This window comes from Schistocerca serialis, chromosome 5 (assembly GCF_023864345.2).
Source record: "Schistocerca serialis cubense isolate TAMUIC-IGC-003099 chromosome 5, iqSchSeri2.2, whole genome shotgun sequence".
NCBI lineage: Eukaryota > Metazoa > Arthropoda > Insecta > Orthoptera > Acrididae > Schistocerca > Schistocerca serialis.
In genome coordinates, this window is record NC_064642.1 from 496,588,081 (window position 1) to 496,604,972 (window position 16,892).

General features: G+C 45.6%; 1 protein-coding gene across 1 annotated transcript in view; it reads left to right on the top strand.

Moving 5' to 3' along the window:
• LOC126482030 (multiple PDZ domain protein) overlaps positions 1-16,892 on the top strand; it is a 1,476,438-nt gene that overhangs the window by 769,982 nt on the left and 689,564 nt on the right. The window contains exon 12 of the mRNA XM_050106002.1: positions 5,393-5,580. Within this exon, the coding sequence (XP_049961959.1) occupies positions 5,393-5,580 (188 nt within the window). The remainder of the gene's footprint in view (positions 1-5,392; positions 5,581-16,892) is intronic.

The window sequence follows — 16,892 nt, forward strand, 5'->3', positions numbered from 1 at the left end:
GAGAACGGGGGAAGATAAGAGTATAGTCGCTAACATGATAAGAAGTGGTGAGGGAGGAGGGGCTAAATTTAATAATATCCAGGTATCAGTTACTAACTGCGCCTCGTTTTTTCACTATAACAAGCTGAAATATCAATTTAATTTTACGGAATAGTTTCATTCAAGCCGTTTGAAAAGACTGGATACTGGATATCGAAGTAAACACATTAATCAAGGAAACATTTTTCTGTTTTTATATGAAAGGTAAGTTTATTGAAAAACTGCTTTCAGAAGCATATATTGCTTCACTTTATTTACATAAAACAATATTCTTTAGAGATGCAGTAGATGACACTGAATCTAACATTATAGACGCAGGCGCATAAGACAGCACGCGGAAATCGATAACTCAGGAGTAGACCTACTGCAGCCAGTGCGCGAATGAAGTCTGGTGTGCCCCTAGCCGTTAGGCTGCACTTGCAAACGACCTCTCATGTGTTTTCTATTCCATTTGCTTCTAGAAAACAGGTATTTTGATTCTTTGAAGTTCATGATTGTGGCCATCATTACTGCTACGAGAAGTGTTTCTTAGTCTTCTCAATAAACGCAATGGTTTTCAACATTCCTGGAAAGAGAAAAGTTCAAATTTTTATGCATTCAATGTGAGCACTACGTGCTACATGACAAATGTCAGAATGATGGGTCATTTTCTGCCACACACGATGCAGCGATGTCTCAGGCGCAGACTTTAAAGAGCATCACGTAAGGAGGGGGGGGGGGGGGTATAAAAACGCGGTCCTTACGTAACCCCACAGATGAGTCACAAGGTGTGGGATCTGGAGACTCGAGAGGCTACCGGCGATGAAGTTCACCTTTTGATTCTCCTCTTCCAATCCAACGTCTTGAAATGGTGTGATTCAGGTAACGTCCGACGTGCTTAGAGAAATGCTTACTCTAAGGCCGCGTTTTTACCCCCCCCCCCCCAACCCCCCCTCCCCCTCCCTCCACTCACGCACACGCACACATCGTGCCTGACACTCCTGAAAGTCGGCAAGATTGCATTGTTGACGCTGTGAATAGGATAACTAGAGACAGCTGCTTCATGTATGGCAGGAAATGAACCACCGTTTTGATATTTGTCGTGTAGCTCATGGTGCTCACGTTCAATGCATAAAAATTTGAACTTTTCTCTTTTCAGGAACGTTGGAATCGTGTTTATAGCTTTCGTAGTTTAGTAGCAATAAATGTTTGAAATCTGTTCCTTCTTTTTGAATAGCCCTGTATTTTAATGCAACATTCTGCAAATTAATTATATGCATTTCAAAAAATGATTCAAATGGCTCTGAGCACTATGGGACTTAACATCTATGGTCATCAGTCCCCTAGAACTTAGAACTACTTAAACCTAACTAACCTAAGGACAGCACACAACACCCAGTCATCACGAGGCAGAGAAAATCCCTGACACCAATTATATGCATTTAAACGACAATTGTTTCACATGATATTTATATGCTTCAAAAATAATCTCATCATCATCTTCTTCTTCTTCTTCTGCTTTTACGGCCTCATTGGACCACTTCAGTCAATCATTTCTGGTCCTCTTCTTTGGTATTTTCCCCTTCCGAGTGGCCCAGTATCTCTTCATTCGTTCCGATGCTTTTCGTCGTTCCTTATCTGTAAATACCCTTTTCATTGTATGTCGTTTGTCAATTTTTGGTTTAAATCTTATTTCTGTGTCCCTCAACTTCTTTAAATTTGGCGTTTTGTTCTGCAAATCATCCAGAGTTATTTCCAGTTCTTCCATATCCTCTCTTATTTCCTTAAGCCATCCTCCTTGTTGTTTCAAATTCCAGAGTTTCTCAATAATTTTCCTTGATAATCTGGTTTCTGGTGTCCTCAGAATGTGACCACAAAAAGAGATCCTTTTCTTTCGTATAGTATCAGTGATGGGCTCCAGTTCTCTGTATACCACTTCATTTGGAACTATCCGCCATTGCCCAGCTTTTTGATATTTCTTATTTATGCATGTTCTAGCAATTCTTCTCTCTACTTTTAAAATTTTGTCAATTCTGTTTTTCTGGGTGACTTTAAAAAGAGTTTCACTTCCGTATGTAACCTCTGGTTGAACCACCGTCTTGTAATGTTTTAATTTTGTTTTAATTGATAGACATTTTTTATTGTACGTAGACCATGTTAGTTTTTCAGCTTTTATCATTTTATTAGTTCTTGCTCGCCATGCAGGTTTCTCGTCCAATTTATGTGTTATAATTTCACCCAGGTATTTAAATTGTTTCACTATTTTAATTTCCCTATTGTTCGCTGTGATGTGATCTATTACAAGTGGATCCGTTACCATTATTTCAGTCTTTTCAAATGATATCTGGAGTCCTAATTTTTGTGCTATATTTTGTAAGCTTGTTATTTGTTTCGTGGCTTCCTGAATATTATTAGCTAGTAATGCTAGGTCATCAGCAAATCCCAAGCAATTTAGGTTTATTTTATCTTTCTTAGTTCCAATTTTAATATTCATAGGATTTTCCTTGTACCATTGTCTCATTACATATTCAAGAGCACAATTGAATAGCAATGGTGATAAACAATCTCCCTGTCTCAACCCTGTTTTAATCGTAAATGGTTCAGATATTTCTCCTCTAAATTTTACTTTGGATTTGGTGTTTGTTAAGGTTAACTGTATCATTTTTATTAATTTAGGATGAAGTCCAAAATTCCTCAATATTTTCATCATTGAAGATCTATGGATGCAATCATACGCCTTTTTGAAATCTACAAAGGTTATGACTAGTTGTTTTTGCCTTCTTTTGTAGACATCCATAACTAACTTCAAGGTGATTATCTGTTCTGGGCAGCTTCTCCAGGATCTAAATCCTCCTTGATATTCTCCCAGTTCCAGTTCTAATTGATCTTTACAGCGGTTGTATAGTATTCTTGACATGATCTTATATGTGCAGTCCAAAAGGGAAATTCCTCTATAGTTGTCTGGATTTGATTTTTCTCCTTTCTTATGTAATGGATAATCTCATCATTAATCCAAAAGTTCTTAAAAAACTTTAAATTAACAGAATTAAAAATGTTTGAATTATCTTTTAATGAGATGTGTAGCGCTGGTTCTATATTAGGCATTATGGAAGGAATCTGAATTCTTTTGACCGGTTCAACATCAAATCTGTCGCGATATGTAGCAACTTTTTGTCGACGCATAAGCTGAGAACACTGTATCGTAAATACAGCCTGAGAAATAGTCAGTATCCAGGGATATGTCAGATACGGTCATTTGAAGAAAAAAAGGGTAATAAACATGGGCTCAAAAATGTATGCATTAAGACCTATAATCACTTGTTAATCTTCGCTAAATTGAAAGACCTCTCTTCTGCTGAACAAATTTCCATAGCTCTTAAGGTACGCATTTCAGAACCCAAGTTTAGTAGACTTTTTTGCTTCAAATTATCGTTCCTGTCATGCCACTGAATATTGATCGTTCCTCCTGGGATACCCTGAATATGTAGATGCAGGTGGTAAAAGTATCAACATCATCAATTGCGATAATTGAGAATATTCATATTTGAAGCTGCACCGACATTCCGCTATTACAGATTATTTGCGCGTTGTGCAATCGTTCCCTCACTGCCGAGTTTGCCATCTGCAAGGTAGCCAGCCGGTCTCTGATCTACTGTCGGTGTCGCATTCGTTTCTAAAATTCAATTTACTTAGTGGAGGAGACGGTTAGTTGTTATTTTGTTTGTTTTCAACTTGGTAGAGACGCTAATTTATATTGTTATTTTTTAAGTTAACTACTGGCCATTAAAATTACTACACCACGAAGGTGACGTGCTGCAGACGCGAAATTTAACCGACAGGAAGAAAATGCTGTGATGTGCAAATGCAATATGCCTGGTGAAACGTTGTTGTGATGCCTCGTGTAAGGAGGAGAAATGCGTACCGTCACGTTTCCGACTTTGATAAAGGTCGGATTGTAGCCTATCGCGATTGCGGTTTATAGTATCGCGACATTACTGCTCGCGTCGGTCGAGGTCCAATGGCTGTTAGCAGAATATGGGTTCAGGAGGGTAATACGGAACGCCGTGCTGGATTCCAACGGCCTCGTATCACTAGCAGTCGAGATGACAGGCATCTTATCCGCACGGCTGTAACGGATCGTGCAGCCACGTCTCTATCCCTGAGTCAACAGATGGGGACGTTTGCAAGACGTCAACCATCTGCACGAACAGTTCGACGACGTTTGCAGCAGCACGGACTATCAGCTCGGAGACCATGGCTGCGGTTACCCTTGACGCTGGATCACAGACAGGAGCGCCTGCGATGGTGTACTCAACGACGAACCTCGGTGCACGAATGGCAAAACGTCATTTTTTCGGATAAATCCAGGTTCTGTTTACAGCATCATGATGGTCGCATCCATGTTTGGCGACATCGCGGTGAACGCACATTGGAAGCGCGTATTCGTCGTCGCCATACTGGCGTATCACCCGGCGTGATGGTATGGGGTGCCATTGGTTACACGTCTCGGTGACCTCTTGTTCGCTCTGGCGGCACTTTGAACAGTGGACGTTACATTTCAGATGTGTTACGACCCGTGGCTCTACCCTTCATTCGATCCCTGCGAAACCTTATATTCAGCAGGATAATGCACGACCGCATATTGCAGGTCCTGTACGGGTCTTTCTGGATACAGAAAAATTTTCGACTGCTGCCCTGGCCAGCACATTCTCCAGATCTCCCACCAATTGAAAACGTCTAGTCAATGGTGGCCGAGCAACTGGCTCGTCACAATACGCCAGTCACTACTCATGATGAGCCGGCCGCGGTGGTCTAGCGGTTCTAGGCGCTCAGTCCGGAACCGCGGGACAGCTACGGTCGCAGGTTCGAATCCTGCCTCAGGCATGGATGTGTGTGATGTCCTTAGGTTAGTTTGGTTTAATTAGTTCTAAGTTCTAGGCGACTGATGATCTCAGAAGTTAAGTCGCATAGTGCTCAGAGCCATTTGAACCATTTGAACTACTCATGATGAACTGTCGTATCGTGTTGAAGCTGCAAAGGCAGCTGTACCTGTACACGCCATTCAAGCTCTGACTCAATGCCCAGGCGTATCAAGGCCGCTATTACGGCCAGAGGGGGTTATTGTGGGTATTGATTTCTCAGGTCTATGCACCCAAATTGCGTGAAAATGTAATCACATGTCAGTTCTAGTATAATATATTTATCCAATGAATATCCGTTTATCATCTGAAATTTTTTCTTTGTGTAGCAATTTTAATGGCCAGTAGTGTAGACAAGCCAAAGGTACCGCGGAACACAGTTTATGAAGCGTCGGTGCAGTGCACAAATAACTTTTGCTGGGTTGTGGTGATATGTGTGGTGTTCTGTGTTGCAGACAAGGTAAAGAAGAAGTACGGCGAGGGCGCGGTGGTGGCGACGCTGGAGCGCGGGCCCGCTGGCCTCGGCCTCAGCCTGGCGGGCCACAAGGACCGCAACAAGATGGCCGTGCTCGTCTGTGGCCTCAACCCCGCCGGCGCCGCCCACAAGAGCGGCTGCCTGCGCGTCGGCGACGAGATTCTCGAGGTCAGTGCACCACACCGCCCAGCTAGGCCGCCGTGCTAGACATGTAGGATTGTGTCTAGGCGTAAACAGCCACTGGATGCTCTAGGAAGACAAAGACACACACACACACACACACACACACACACACACACACACACACACACACACGTGTTGTAACTGAAAGTTACTATTACTTCAGCCCAAACATCCACGGTAGCAGAAAACTGTAGAGTTCAATAAAATGAGTGGGAGAGATTCCATGGTGACTCACATTACATTTGAGGAGCGCCGGAACAAAACCCGATATATCCACTTTTGCTGTATTCGCGTGTTCGAGCTGTAGGGGGGGGGGGGGGGGGGGAGGGAGATACGGGAGTAATAATACATGCTGCCACAAAAAAATTTTCAGCACAACGCGACATCAAGTCTTTTATGGTGTGTTTCTTCTTTTTATAGCTTGTGGAGCCATTTAGAAATCACTATTTGTTACTTTCTGTATTAACAGCAAAAGCGGATTTATCGGTTTTTGTTCCGGAGCTCCTCATTTTGAAATCAGTGTTTTATTATGTTGACTTGTTATCAAACAGTAACCCATATTTTCTTTTGTAAATCGTCATTATAAATTGTGTTACTCAGGCAAAGACCTTCAAGTGTTATTTAAGCAGGTAAGAGCATTAAAATTAAAGCACAAGATTGTAATTTTATGGTGTGACTCATGTTACAAATTCGGGACATCCTATTCCTAATGTGCATTTTAGATCAAAAGTGTCCTCAAACTGTTAGGAGTATGGATCTGGTTTTTATCACAGAAAAGGCATATTAGGGTGGCATTCAAATGACGGAGTTACAGATGAAACTTCCTGGCAGATTAAAACTGTGTGCCGGATCGAGACTCGAACTGCAAGGTTCGCAGGAGAGCTTCTGTAAAGCCTGGAAGGTAGGAGACGAGGTACTGGCAGAAGTAAAGCTATGATGACGGGGCGTGAGTCGTGCTTGGGTAGCTCAGTTGGTAGAGCACTTGCCCGCGATAGGCAAAGGTCCCGAGTTCGAGTCTCGGTCCGGCACACAGTTTTAATCTGCCAGGAAGTTTCATATCAGCGCACCCCCCGCTGTAGAGTGAAAATTTCATTCTACAGTTACAGATTTCTAAAAATATATATACCGTGTGAAATATTGTAATATACTGAAAAAGGCACGTGAGTATGTTACGTGTCTCATGTTACTTGCTACTTCTTGTTGGAAAACTTTTTTCCTGCAAGCAGAGAAATGAAAATATGACATTATGTGCCGAATAAGATACACTTAACATTAACATTTCACTTCTCAAACACTATGAAAAATTATAATAGCATGACGTCTGGGAAAATGAACTGCAAATTCAATTAAAAGTCAGAGAACTGATAATATCCTCTTGCATTCGTAACATGAAGTAGATGAGTTATAATTTCATCACATTTCACAGACCATTTCCAATAGTGACCAGCACACTTCATTGCACTGATTACCTAAGAATTTCCAAAAACTGAATTTATGTTATGTTACGTTAACCGGGGACCTCCCGACTCAGCAGCATTTGTGGCAGAACAACTGAGAGAAATTTTGGAATACATTTCACATAAATTTTCTCAGCATGTTATAGTCTTAGGTGGAGATTTCAATTTACCAGATATAGACTGGGACACTCAGATGTTTAGGACGGGTGGTAGGGACAGAGCATCGAGTGACATTATACTGAGTGCACTATCCGAAAATTACCTCGAGCAATTAAACAGAGAACCGACTCGTGGAGATAACATCTTGGACCTACTGATAACAAACAGACCCGAACTTTTCGACTCTGTATGTACAGAACAGGGAATCAGTGATCATAAGGCCGTTGCAGCATCCCTGAATATGGAAGTTAATAGGAATGTAAAAAAAGGGAGGAAGGTTTATCTGTTTAGCAAGAGTAATAGAAGGCAGATTTCAGACTACCTAACAGATCAAAACGAAAATTTCTGTTCCGACACTGACAATGTTGAGTGTTTATGGAAAAAGTTCAAGGCAATCGTAAAATGCGTTTTAGACAGGTACGTGCCGAGTAAAACTGTGAGGGACGGGAAAAACCCACCGTGGTACAACAACAAAGTTAGGAAACTACTGCGAAAGCAAAGAGAGCTCCACTCCAAGTTTAAACGCAGCCAAAACCTCTCAGACAAACAGAAGCTAAACGATGTCAAAGTTAGCGTAAGGGGGGCTATGCGTGAAGCGTTCAGTGAATTCGAAAGTAAAATTCTATGTACCGACTTGACAGAAAATCCTAGGAAGTTCTGGTCTTACGTTAAATCAGTAAGTGGCTCGAAACAGCATATCCAGACACTACGGGATGATGATGGCATTGAAACAGAGGATGACACGCGTAAAGCTGAAATACTAAACACCTTTTTCCAAAGCTGTTTCACAGAGGAAGACCGCACTGCAGTTCCTTCTCTAAATCCTCGCACAAACGAAAAGATGGCTGACATCGAAATAAGTGTCCAAGGAATAGAAAAGCAACTGGAATCACTCAATAGAGGAAAGTCCACTGGACCTGACGGGATACCAATTCGATTCTACACAGAGTACGCGAAAGAACTTGCCCCCCTTCTAACAGCCGTGTACCGCAAGTCTCTAGAGGAACGGAGGGTTCCAAATGATTGGAAAAGAGCACAGATAGTCCCAGTCTTCAAGAAGGGTCGTCGAGCAGATGCGCAAAACTATAGACCTATATCTCTGACGTCGATCTGTTGTAGAATTTTAGAACATGTTTTTTGCTCGAGTATCATGTCGTTTTTGGAAACCCAGAATCTAATATGTAGGAATCAACATGGATTCCGGAAACAACGATCGTGTGAGACCCAACTCGCTTTATTTGTTCATGAGACCCAGAAAATATTAGATACAGGCTCCCAGGTAGATGCTATTTTTCTTGACTTCCGGAAGGCGTTCGATACAGTTCCGCACTGTCGCCTGATAAACAAAGTAAGAGCCTACGGAATATCAGACCAGCTGTGTGGCTGGATTGAAGAGTTTTTAGCAAACAGAACACAGCATGTTGTTATCAATGGAGAGACGTCTACAGACGTTAAAGTAACCTCTGGCGTGCCACAGGGGAGTGTTATGGGACCATTGCTTTTCACAATATATATAAATGACCTAGTAGATAGTGTCGGAAGTTCCATGCGGCTTTTCGCGGATGATGCTGTAGTATACAGAGAAGTTGCAGCATTAGAAAATTGTAGCGAAATGCAGGAAGATCTGCAGCGGATAGGCACTTGGTGCAGCGAGTGGCAACTGACCCTTAACATAGACAAATGTAATGTATTGCGAATACATAGAAAGAAGGATCCTTTATTGTATGATTATATGATAGCGGAACAAACACTGGTAGCAGTTACTTCTGTAAAATATCTGGGAGTATGCGTGCGGAACGATTTGAAGTGGAATGATCATATAAAATTAATTGTTGGTAAGGCGGGTACCAGGTTGAGATTCATTGGGAGAGTGCTTAGAATATGTAGTCCATCAACAAAGGAGGTGGCTTACAAAACACTCGTTCGACCTATACTTGAGTATTGCTCATCAGTGTGGGATCCGTACCAGATCGGTCTGACGGAGGAGATAGAGAAGATCCAAAGAAGAGCGGCGCGTTTCGTCACAGGGTTATTTGGTAACCGTGATAGCGTTACGGAGATGTTTAATAAACTCAAGTGGCAGACCCTGCAAGAGAGGTGCTCTGCATCGCGGTGTAGGTTGCTCGCCAGGTTTCGAGAGGGTGCGTTTCTGGATGAGGTATCGAATATTTTGCTTCCCCCTACTTATACCTCCCGAGGAGATCACGAATGTAAAATTAGAGAGATTAGAGCGCGCACGGAGGCTTTCAGACAGTCGTTCTTCGCGCGAACCATACGCGACTGGAACAGGAAAGGGAGGTAATGACAGTGGCACGTAAAGTGCCCTCCGCCACACACCGTTGGGTGGCTTGCGGAGTATAAATGTAGATGTAGATGTAGATGTAGACCTAGAAACGACGGAGGGGCTCCGTCCCCGCCGTAGCCGCAGTGGTCCACAACCCCACGACGACTACCGCAGTCCACTTCACCCCTCCGTCGCCCCACACCGAACCACTCTTCAGGGTTATTGTGCGGTTCGGCCCCCGGTGGACACCCCAGGGAACGTCTCATACCAGACGAGTTGTAACACCTATGTTTTCGCGGTAGAGTAATGGTGGTGTACACGTACGTGGAGAACTTGTTTGCGCAGCAATCGCCGACATAGTGTAGCTGTGGCGGAATAAGGGGAACCAGCCCGCATTTGCCAAGGCAGATGGAAAACCGCCTAAAAACCATCGACAGACTGGCCGGATCACCGGACCTCGACACAAATCCGCCGGTCGGATTCGTGCAGGGGACCGATGCTCCGTCCCGCCCGGAAAGCCATGCTTTAGACCGCACGGCCAATCGGGCGGGCAAAACTGAATTTACTTCTTCAGCATTGAATTTACTGTCATATACTACTTTGTACCAGTCTCCAATTATCACACTTTCTAAAATTTGTGCAGTATGATGATCTAATGCAGCAAAACTCTTTGGAGACAGCAGATATGTTTATAGTACTCCTTTTTTGTGCTGAAAGCAGTTAATGCGTTTTATGTTTGATACTGAAGGTGCTGAAGAAAATATTTGAGCCAGATTAAGTTTCACATTGATTCCTTGAATTTCATCAATAGACACATGAAAACCCTGCATAGTTGTGGTACTTGCAGTTACCTGAACCTAAGTTGATGCATCACCTACCATGAATTTTCGCTTTTTTTACTGCATTCCCCACTAGCCGTTCTGGAACTGCACCAATTCTATCTACGGCTCGTTTACCATGGGATGTAGCAAATAAGTTCCGATAGATTTCCACATTATGAAATGATTGAAATTGAAGTACAGCAGCAGTAATATTTGTTTTTAAATTGTGATGCAGGTCCATCTGACCATTCTTAAACTACATTCACATTTTTAGCTACAGTTGACAGTACCTTGCTAATGTAAGCAATTGCAACACTCTAACTACGGCTTTATCCAGAGCACTATGTGAGTTATACGGTGACAAACTTGCTTTACCAGGTTGCTGATCTTTCATCTTATGTTACTATGTTTTCTAACTTTCTCCCTATTTTTAGCTCTTCTTTCTTCTAGTAACAGTCCTTGCTGCTTCCAGATGCTTCTTCTTAGATTGTTCATATTTTCCTTCAATCTTTAACTTTTCCCTCCTCCTACTCTGTCTTTCTGCTGCTGCTAAGGGCATCCTCTTCTTCTAATCTTAAAATAATACAATTGTGGCTTAAATTACGTGAATCACGTTACGCATTTAATTTTATGTTTTTACAATATTGGCTGAAATTAGGAAATTTTTAGTAGTGATATTAGCTACACATTCACACTAAGAAGTAAATTACTGAACAAGATAACGTTATCTCTAATATCTCTCTTGGTATAAAAACTTAACTACATGAAAGTGATTCATGTTACATGAAAGTTCATGCTTTTGTGTTATATTGTTTACCCCAACCTATAATTTACCTACTTCAGTTTTATACTGTTTATGCAATACATAAGGGTATGCAACAGTAATATAAATAATGATATGTTAATTCTTACCTCCCAATTAGTTGAAGTGAATGTCCAAAATCTCCAATAATTCACACTCTCATCACATGAAAAAACATATGGCATTATAAAAATGGCTACAAATTATGGAGGGTAAGCAATAATGGGTCACAAACTGTCGTTGCCGTACAGTAAAAAGTGCAGCCTTTTCAAAAAATATGTAAAAAGTACCAAATTTTAAACTTTTAAATATCGTAAGTGTGTCCTACTTTACATGGAATATCACAGTGGCAGTTTGCACACTAGTGCTATCAAATTATACACCTCCTTGGCAGGGTGGTAAAAACATTACTTAACTTCGGTAGTAGTTGGTACCAATCACTTGATGCCCTGTGCCTAATACAGTGAAATCTAAATAATTTGCTGTCTCTTGGCATTCTATGATAGTTTCACTGTGTCTAAAAGTACTTATGGAGACACGAGTTTGACTGTCCTAGTTATATGTAAATAGCTGTTGCGAAGTCGGAGTGTAGCGTCCTGAACGGAACTCGTGCAACTGTGCTACGTAGTGTAATTGCAGGAGATGTTAGCACTTGTCGGAATAGCCGAAGTGCAGGAACTGTTGGCGCTACAGGGGTTGAACTGAGAGCGTGTCCACAGTGTGCAGTGTGTCGTCTTTTCAGCGTGTCGGTGGAAGGATCTCCGTATCCGTCAGTACTAAGTGCAGTAAAGTAGTCCCCGGCTGACAGTGCTCTCTCTGCCTGAACGGACGAATACGATGCGCTGACGGACGTGACGGCGGAAGCAGGAGGCGGTCCCAAAGAGCAAGCGCCATCTGGAGGCGACTGCTCGGCACTGAAAGGATGCCTGGTGAGCGATGTGCCTTTGTGGTGGCGGCCTCTCGTGCTTTCGTTGTGTACCTCTTGAGCCTTGCACACACACACACACACACACACACACACACACACACACACAGGCGTTCGCGCGCACGCTCGGACACGGACACACAGGGTGTACCACCATCCCTCCCTTCGAACGGCCTAATCACTGGCGACTGCCTGTCAGTGTGTAAAGCCTGGAGCAAGGCATTTATTACGAAATATCCAATCCAAATACGTCACCGGGTGTCCAGTGACGTCGAATTTTCGAATGCCGGAGCAAAACCTTACTTACACACAAGTTACTTACAGATGTCTCGGCGTAAGTTGGTCCGTGACAGTTACTGTGGGCTGGGCGCAGCAGCCTTGGCGGCCTACATCAACCAGTGACGTGATGCGATTTTGTAAACGTCTCTATCGCAACGCCTTAGTGTTGTCACAGCTCTGTAGACAGCTACTGTTTTCGCCCGCATCCGTTAGCACTTTCTGTTGTGTTGAAGCGACGGAAAGCACGGCGGGACCCGCGGAGCGGCCCGCGAACAACACCACAACGGGAGAGGATGGACACGACTAACGAAGGACAGAACGAACAATAAGATCGAAACAGCGGAGTCACAAGGAAACCTAACAACCACGTCCACTCATTCACAGGACAAGAAAGAAAGTAAGTAAGCTGTCTAACGCGAGGCGATGTCTCCAGAGACGTACGCAAATTAGACTGGCTGGCTGAGTTTTTTTTTTCTTTATTGTGATTTTAACACCTTATACAAAGGCGGGCTGGCAGCAGCACAATACGTCGCTCTTCAGCCTTGAGTGTTACAACAAGTAGTACATAAAGGTGGCACAGAGTAGACAGTAAAAACGGTGGGCAAAAAATGTAGACACTAAAAATCGATAAAACATGTAGCCGTTCACGCTAGACGAGAAACATCACTAACACTGGGCGACACGATGCACAGAACATGGATGATGGCGACGGCACGTGAACGGTGGGGGCGTGACGGCGAACAACACTACACACAAACGAAGGCACACACACGAAACACTGACGGCGATGATCCCCGGCGCGCGAATGTTCACTGAGCGTGTACGAGTCCGGGGACCTGCCAAGAGAGGAGGTGGAGGAGGAGGAATGGGAAGGGGAATGGGAGAGGGGGGAGCAGAGATGCCATGGGCAAAGGAGAGAGGGGGAGGGAGGAAGGGGGAGGGAAGCCCGGTGGAGAGGGGAGGAGGGAGGGGGGAAAGGAAAGAGGAGGGAAGGGAAGGGAGGGAGGGAGGGAGGGAGGGAGGGAGGGTGCCTAAAGGAGAGGACATAGGAGGTGGGGGGGAGGATCAAAGTTGATAAGAGGGGTAGATGGAGGGGACGAGGACATCATCAGGGAGGGGGAGCTGGCGGAAGCCACCTTGGGAGAGGGTAAGGAGGGTGGAGAGATGGAGACCGGGTGGGACGTGGGAATACAGGCGCGGCAGCGGGCGGGGGTGGGAGAGGATCGGGGAAACGAGCGGGTGAGGAGGATCAAGTTTACGTGAGGTGTACAGGATACGTATCCTTTCAAGGAAAAGGAGGAGGTGGGGGAAGGGGATGAGATCATACAGGATCCGCGTGGGGGAGGGGAGATGGATGTGATAGGCAAGGCGGAGAGCATGGCGTTCAAGGATTTGGAGGGATTTATAGAAGGTAGGGGGGGCAGAGATCCACGCTGGATGGGCGTAACAAAGGATAGGGCGGATGAGGGATTTATAGGTGTGGAGGATTGTGGAGGGGTCCAGACCCCACGTGCGGCCGGAAAGGAGCTTGAGGAGACGGAGTCGGGAACGTGCCTTGGCTTGGATCGTCTGGAGATGGGGAGTCCAGGAGAGGCGACGGTCGAGGGTGACGCCAAGGTACTTAAGGGTGGGAGTGAGGGCGATAGGACGGCCATAGACGGTGAGATAGAAATCAAGGAGGCGGAAGGAAGGGGTGGTTTTGCCTACAATGATCGCCTGGGTTTTGGAGGGATTGACCTTGAGCAACCACTGGTTGCACCAAGCGGTGAATCGGTCAAGATGGGATTGGAGAAGGCGTTGGGAGCGTTGCAGGGTGGGGGCAAGGGCGAGGAAGGCGGTGTCATCGGCAAACTGGAGGAGGTGGACGGGGGGCGACGGCGGCGGCATGTCCGCCGTGTACAAAAGGTACAGAAGGGGGGAGAGGACGGAGCCTTGGGGCACACCGGCGGAGGGGAAAAAGGTGTAGGAATCGGTGTTATGGATGGGGCTGGCTGAGTAAGAGGCAGGCGCTTAAGTAGTCTATCGGGGACGCCGCTATTGGCCGCTGGAACCACGTGCCCCACTGTGGCGCCCTCACACTAAATGCAGGCCAGGAGGCGCGCGCCGCCACAGTTTACGGCGCGATGGTGCAGAGGCCTCTAGGGGTCTTCGACGTCCATGACGTCTGGCGGGGATTCAAATTTCGCGGCGCTCGATACCAGACTTTCCAGTTGAAAGCTTACAACAACGCTACCAACTGTCAGGTAGCTTCGTACACCGTCTCGACTATAGGCTGCAATGGTAGGTGGCATTAATTTGCATGAGCTAATTCGGGTGGGCGAATTACGTCAGCGTTCAGCTCTCAATCCCCCTACCCCCTTGCTTTAGATTTCCCAGTGGCTGCCTGCCAAATACACTCCTGGAAATTGAAATAAGAACACCGTGAATTCATTGTCCCAGGAAGGGGAAACTTTATTGACACATTCCTGGGGTCAGATACATCACATGATCACACTGACAGACCCACAGGCACATAGACACAGGCAACAGAGCATGCACAATGTCGGCACTAGTACAGTGTATATCCGCCTTTCGCAGCAATGCAGGCTGCTATTCTCCCGTGGAGACGATCGTAGAGATGCTGGATGTAGTCCTGTGGAACGGCTTGCCATGCCATTTCCACCTGGCGCCTCAGTTGGACCAGCGTTCGTGCTGGACGTGCAGACCGCGTGAGACGACGCTTCATCCAGTCCCAAACATGCGCAATGGGGGACAGATCCGGAGATCTTGCTGGCCAGGGTAGTTGACTTACACCTTCTAGAGCACGTTGGGTGGCACGGGATACATGCGGACGTGCATTGTCCTGTTGGAACAGCAAGTTCCCTTGCCGGTCTAGGAATGGTAGAACGATGGGTTCGATGACGGTTTGGATGTACCGTGCACTATTCAGTGTCCCCTCGACGATCACCAGTGGTGTACGGCCAGTGTAGGAGATCGCTCCCCACACCATGATGCCGGGTGTTGGCCCTGTGTGCCTCGGTCGTATGCAGTCCTGATTGTGGCGCTCACCTGCACGGCGCCAAACACGCATACGACCATCATTGGCACCAAGGCAGAAGCGACTCTCATCGCTGAAGACGACACGTCTCCATTCGTCCCTCCATTCACGCCTGTCGCGACACCACTGGAGGCGGGTTGCACGATGTTGGGGCGTGAGCGGAAGACGGCCTAACGGTGTGCGGGACCGTAGCCCAGCTTCATGGAGACGGTTGCGAATCGTCCTCGCCGATACCCCAGGAGCAACAGTGTCCCTAATTTGCAGGGAAGTGGCGGTGCGGTCCCCTACGGCACTGCGTAGGATCCTACGGTCTTGGCGTGCATCCGTGCGTCGCCGCGGTCCGGTCCCAGGTCGACGGGCACGTGCACCTTCCGCCGACCACTGGCGACAACATCGATGTACTGTGGAGACCTCACGCCCCACGTGTTGAGCAATTCGGCGGTACGTCCACCCGGCCTCCCGCATGCCCACTATACGCCCTCGCTCAAAGTCCGTCAACTGCACATACGGTTCACGTCCACGCTGTCGCGGCATGCTACCAGTGTTAAAGACTGCGATGGAGCTCCGTATGCCACGGCAAACTGGCTGACACTGACGGCGGCGGTGCACAAATGCTGTGCAGCTAGCGCCATTCGACAGCCAACACTGCGGTTCCTGGTGTGTCCGCTGTGCCGTGCGTGTGATCATTGCTTGTACAGCCCTCTCGCAGTGTCCGGAGCAAGTATGGTGGGTCTGACACACCGGTGTCAATGTGTTCTTTTTTCCATTTCCAGGAGTGTACGTTTAACTTCACTTGTCAAAATTGCTTAGACTTTCAAAACCGGTTAACAGAATTTTGGCAGCTTGAAATGAGTTCGATTTCATGGTAAACCTATTTATCTGCATCTCATTTCTCCCAAACCGCCACCCATTTTTTTGCTTCCTTTCACCACACGTAGAGTCTTGTAGGTAAGGGAAAATACATCGCACCTATACGAAAGTTAAAGAGATTTTTGTAGAAAATAGGGATGGCTATATCAATATCAACAGCTTAGACGGCTAGCAAGTAGTAAGCAAAGAAGAGAAGGGTGGAAAGAATGCATAGAGGGGATATACAAGGGAAATGAAATTGAAGACAATATTACATAAAGTAAAATGGAAGTAGGTGAAGATCGGATAGGAGATGCGATACTGCAAGAAGAATTTAGCAGATCGCCGAAAGACCTTGATAGAAAAAAGGCGTCAGGAGTAGCCGACCTTGAGGAAGATCAGTTTGGCTTCCAGAGAACTGGGAGAAACTCCAGGAATACAGCCCCAACGACTCATCTTACAAGAAAAGTAAAAGACAGACAAGAAGGCGAATAAACTTTGCGTACCATGGCTTAAGCTGCCGAAGGTTATCAATGGTTATAGCATTTGCAGATTTTGAGAAAGCTCTTGACAATGTTGACTGGAATACACTATTTGAAACTCTGAAGGTAGCAAGAATAACATACAGGTAGCCATAGATTACATACAACTTGTACAGAAACCAAACTACTGTTAATAGGAGTC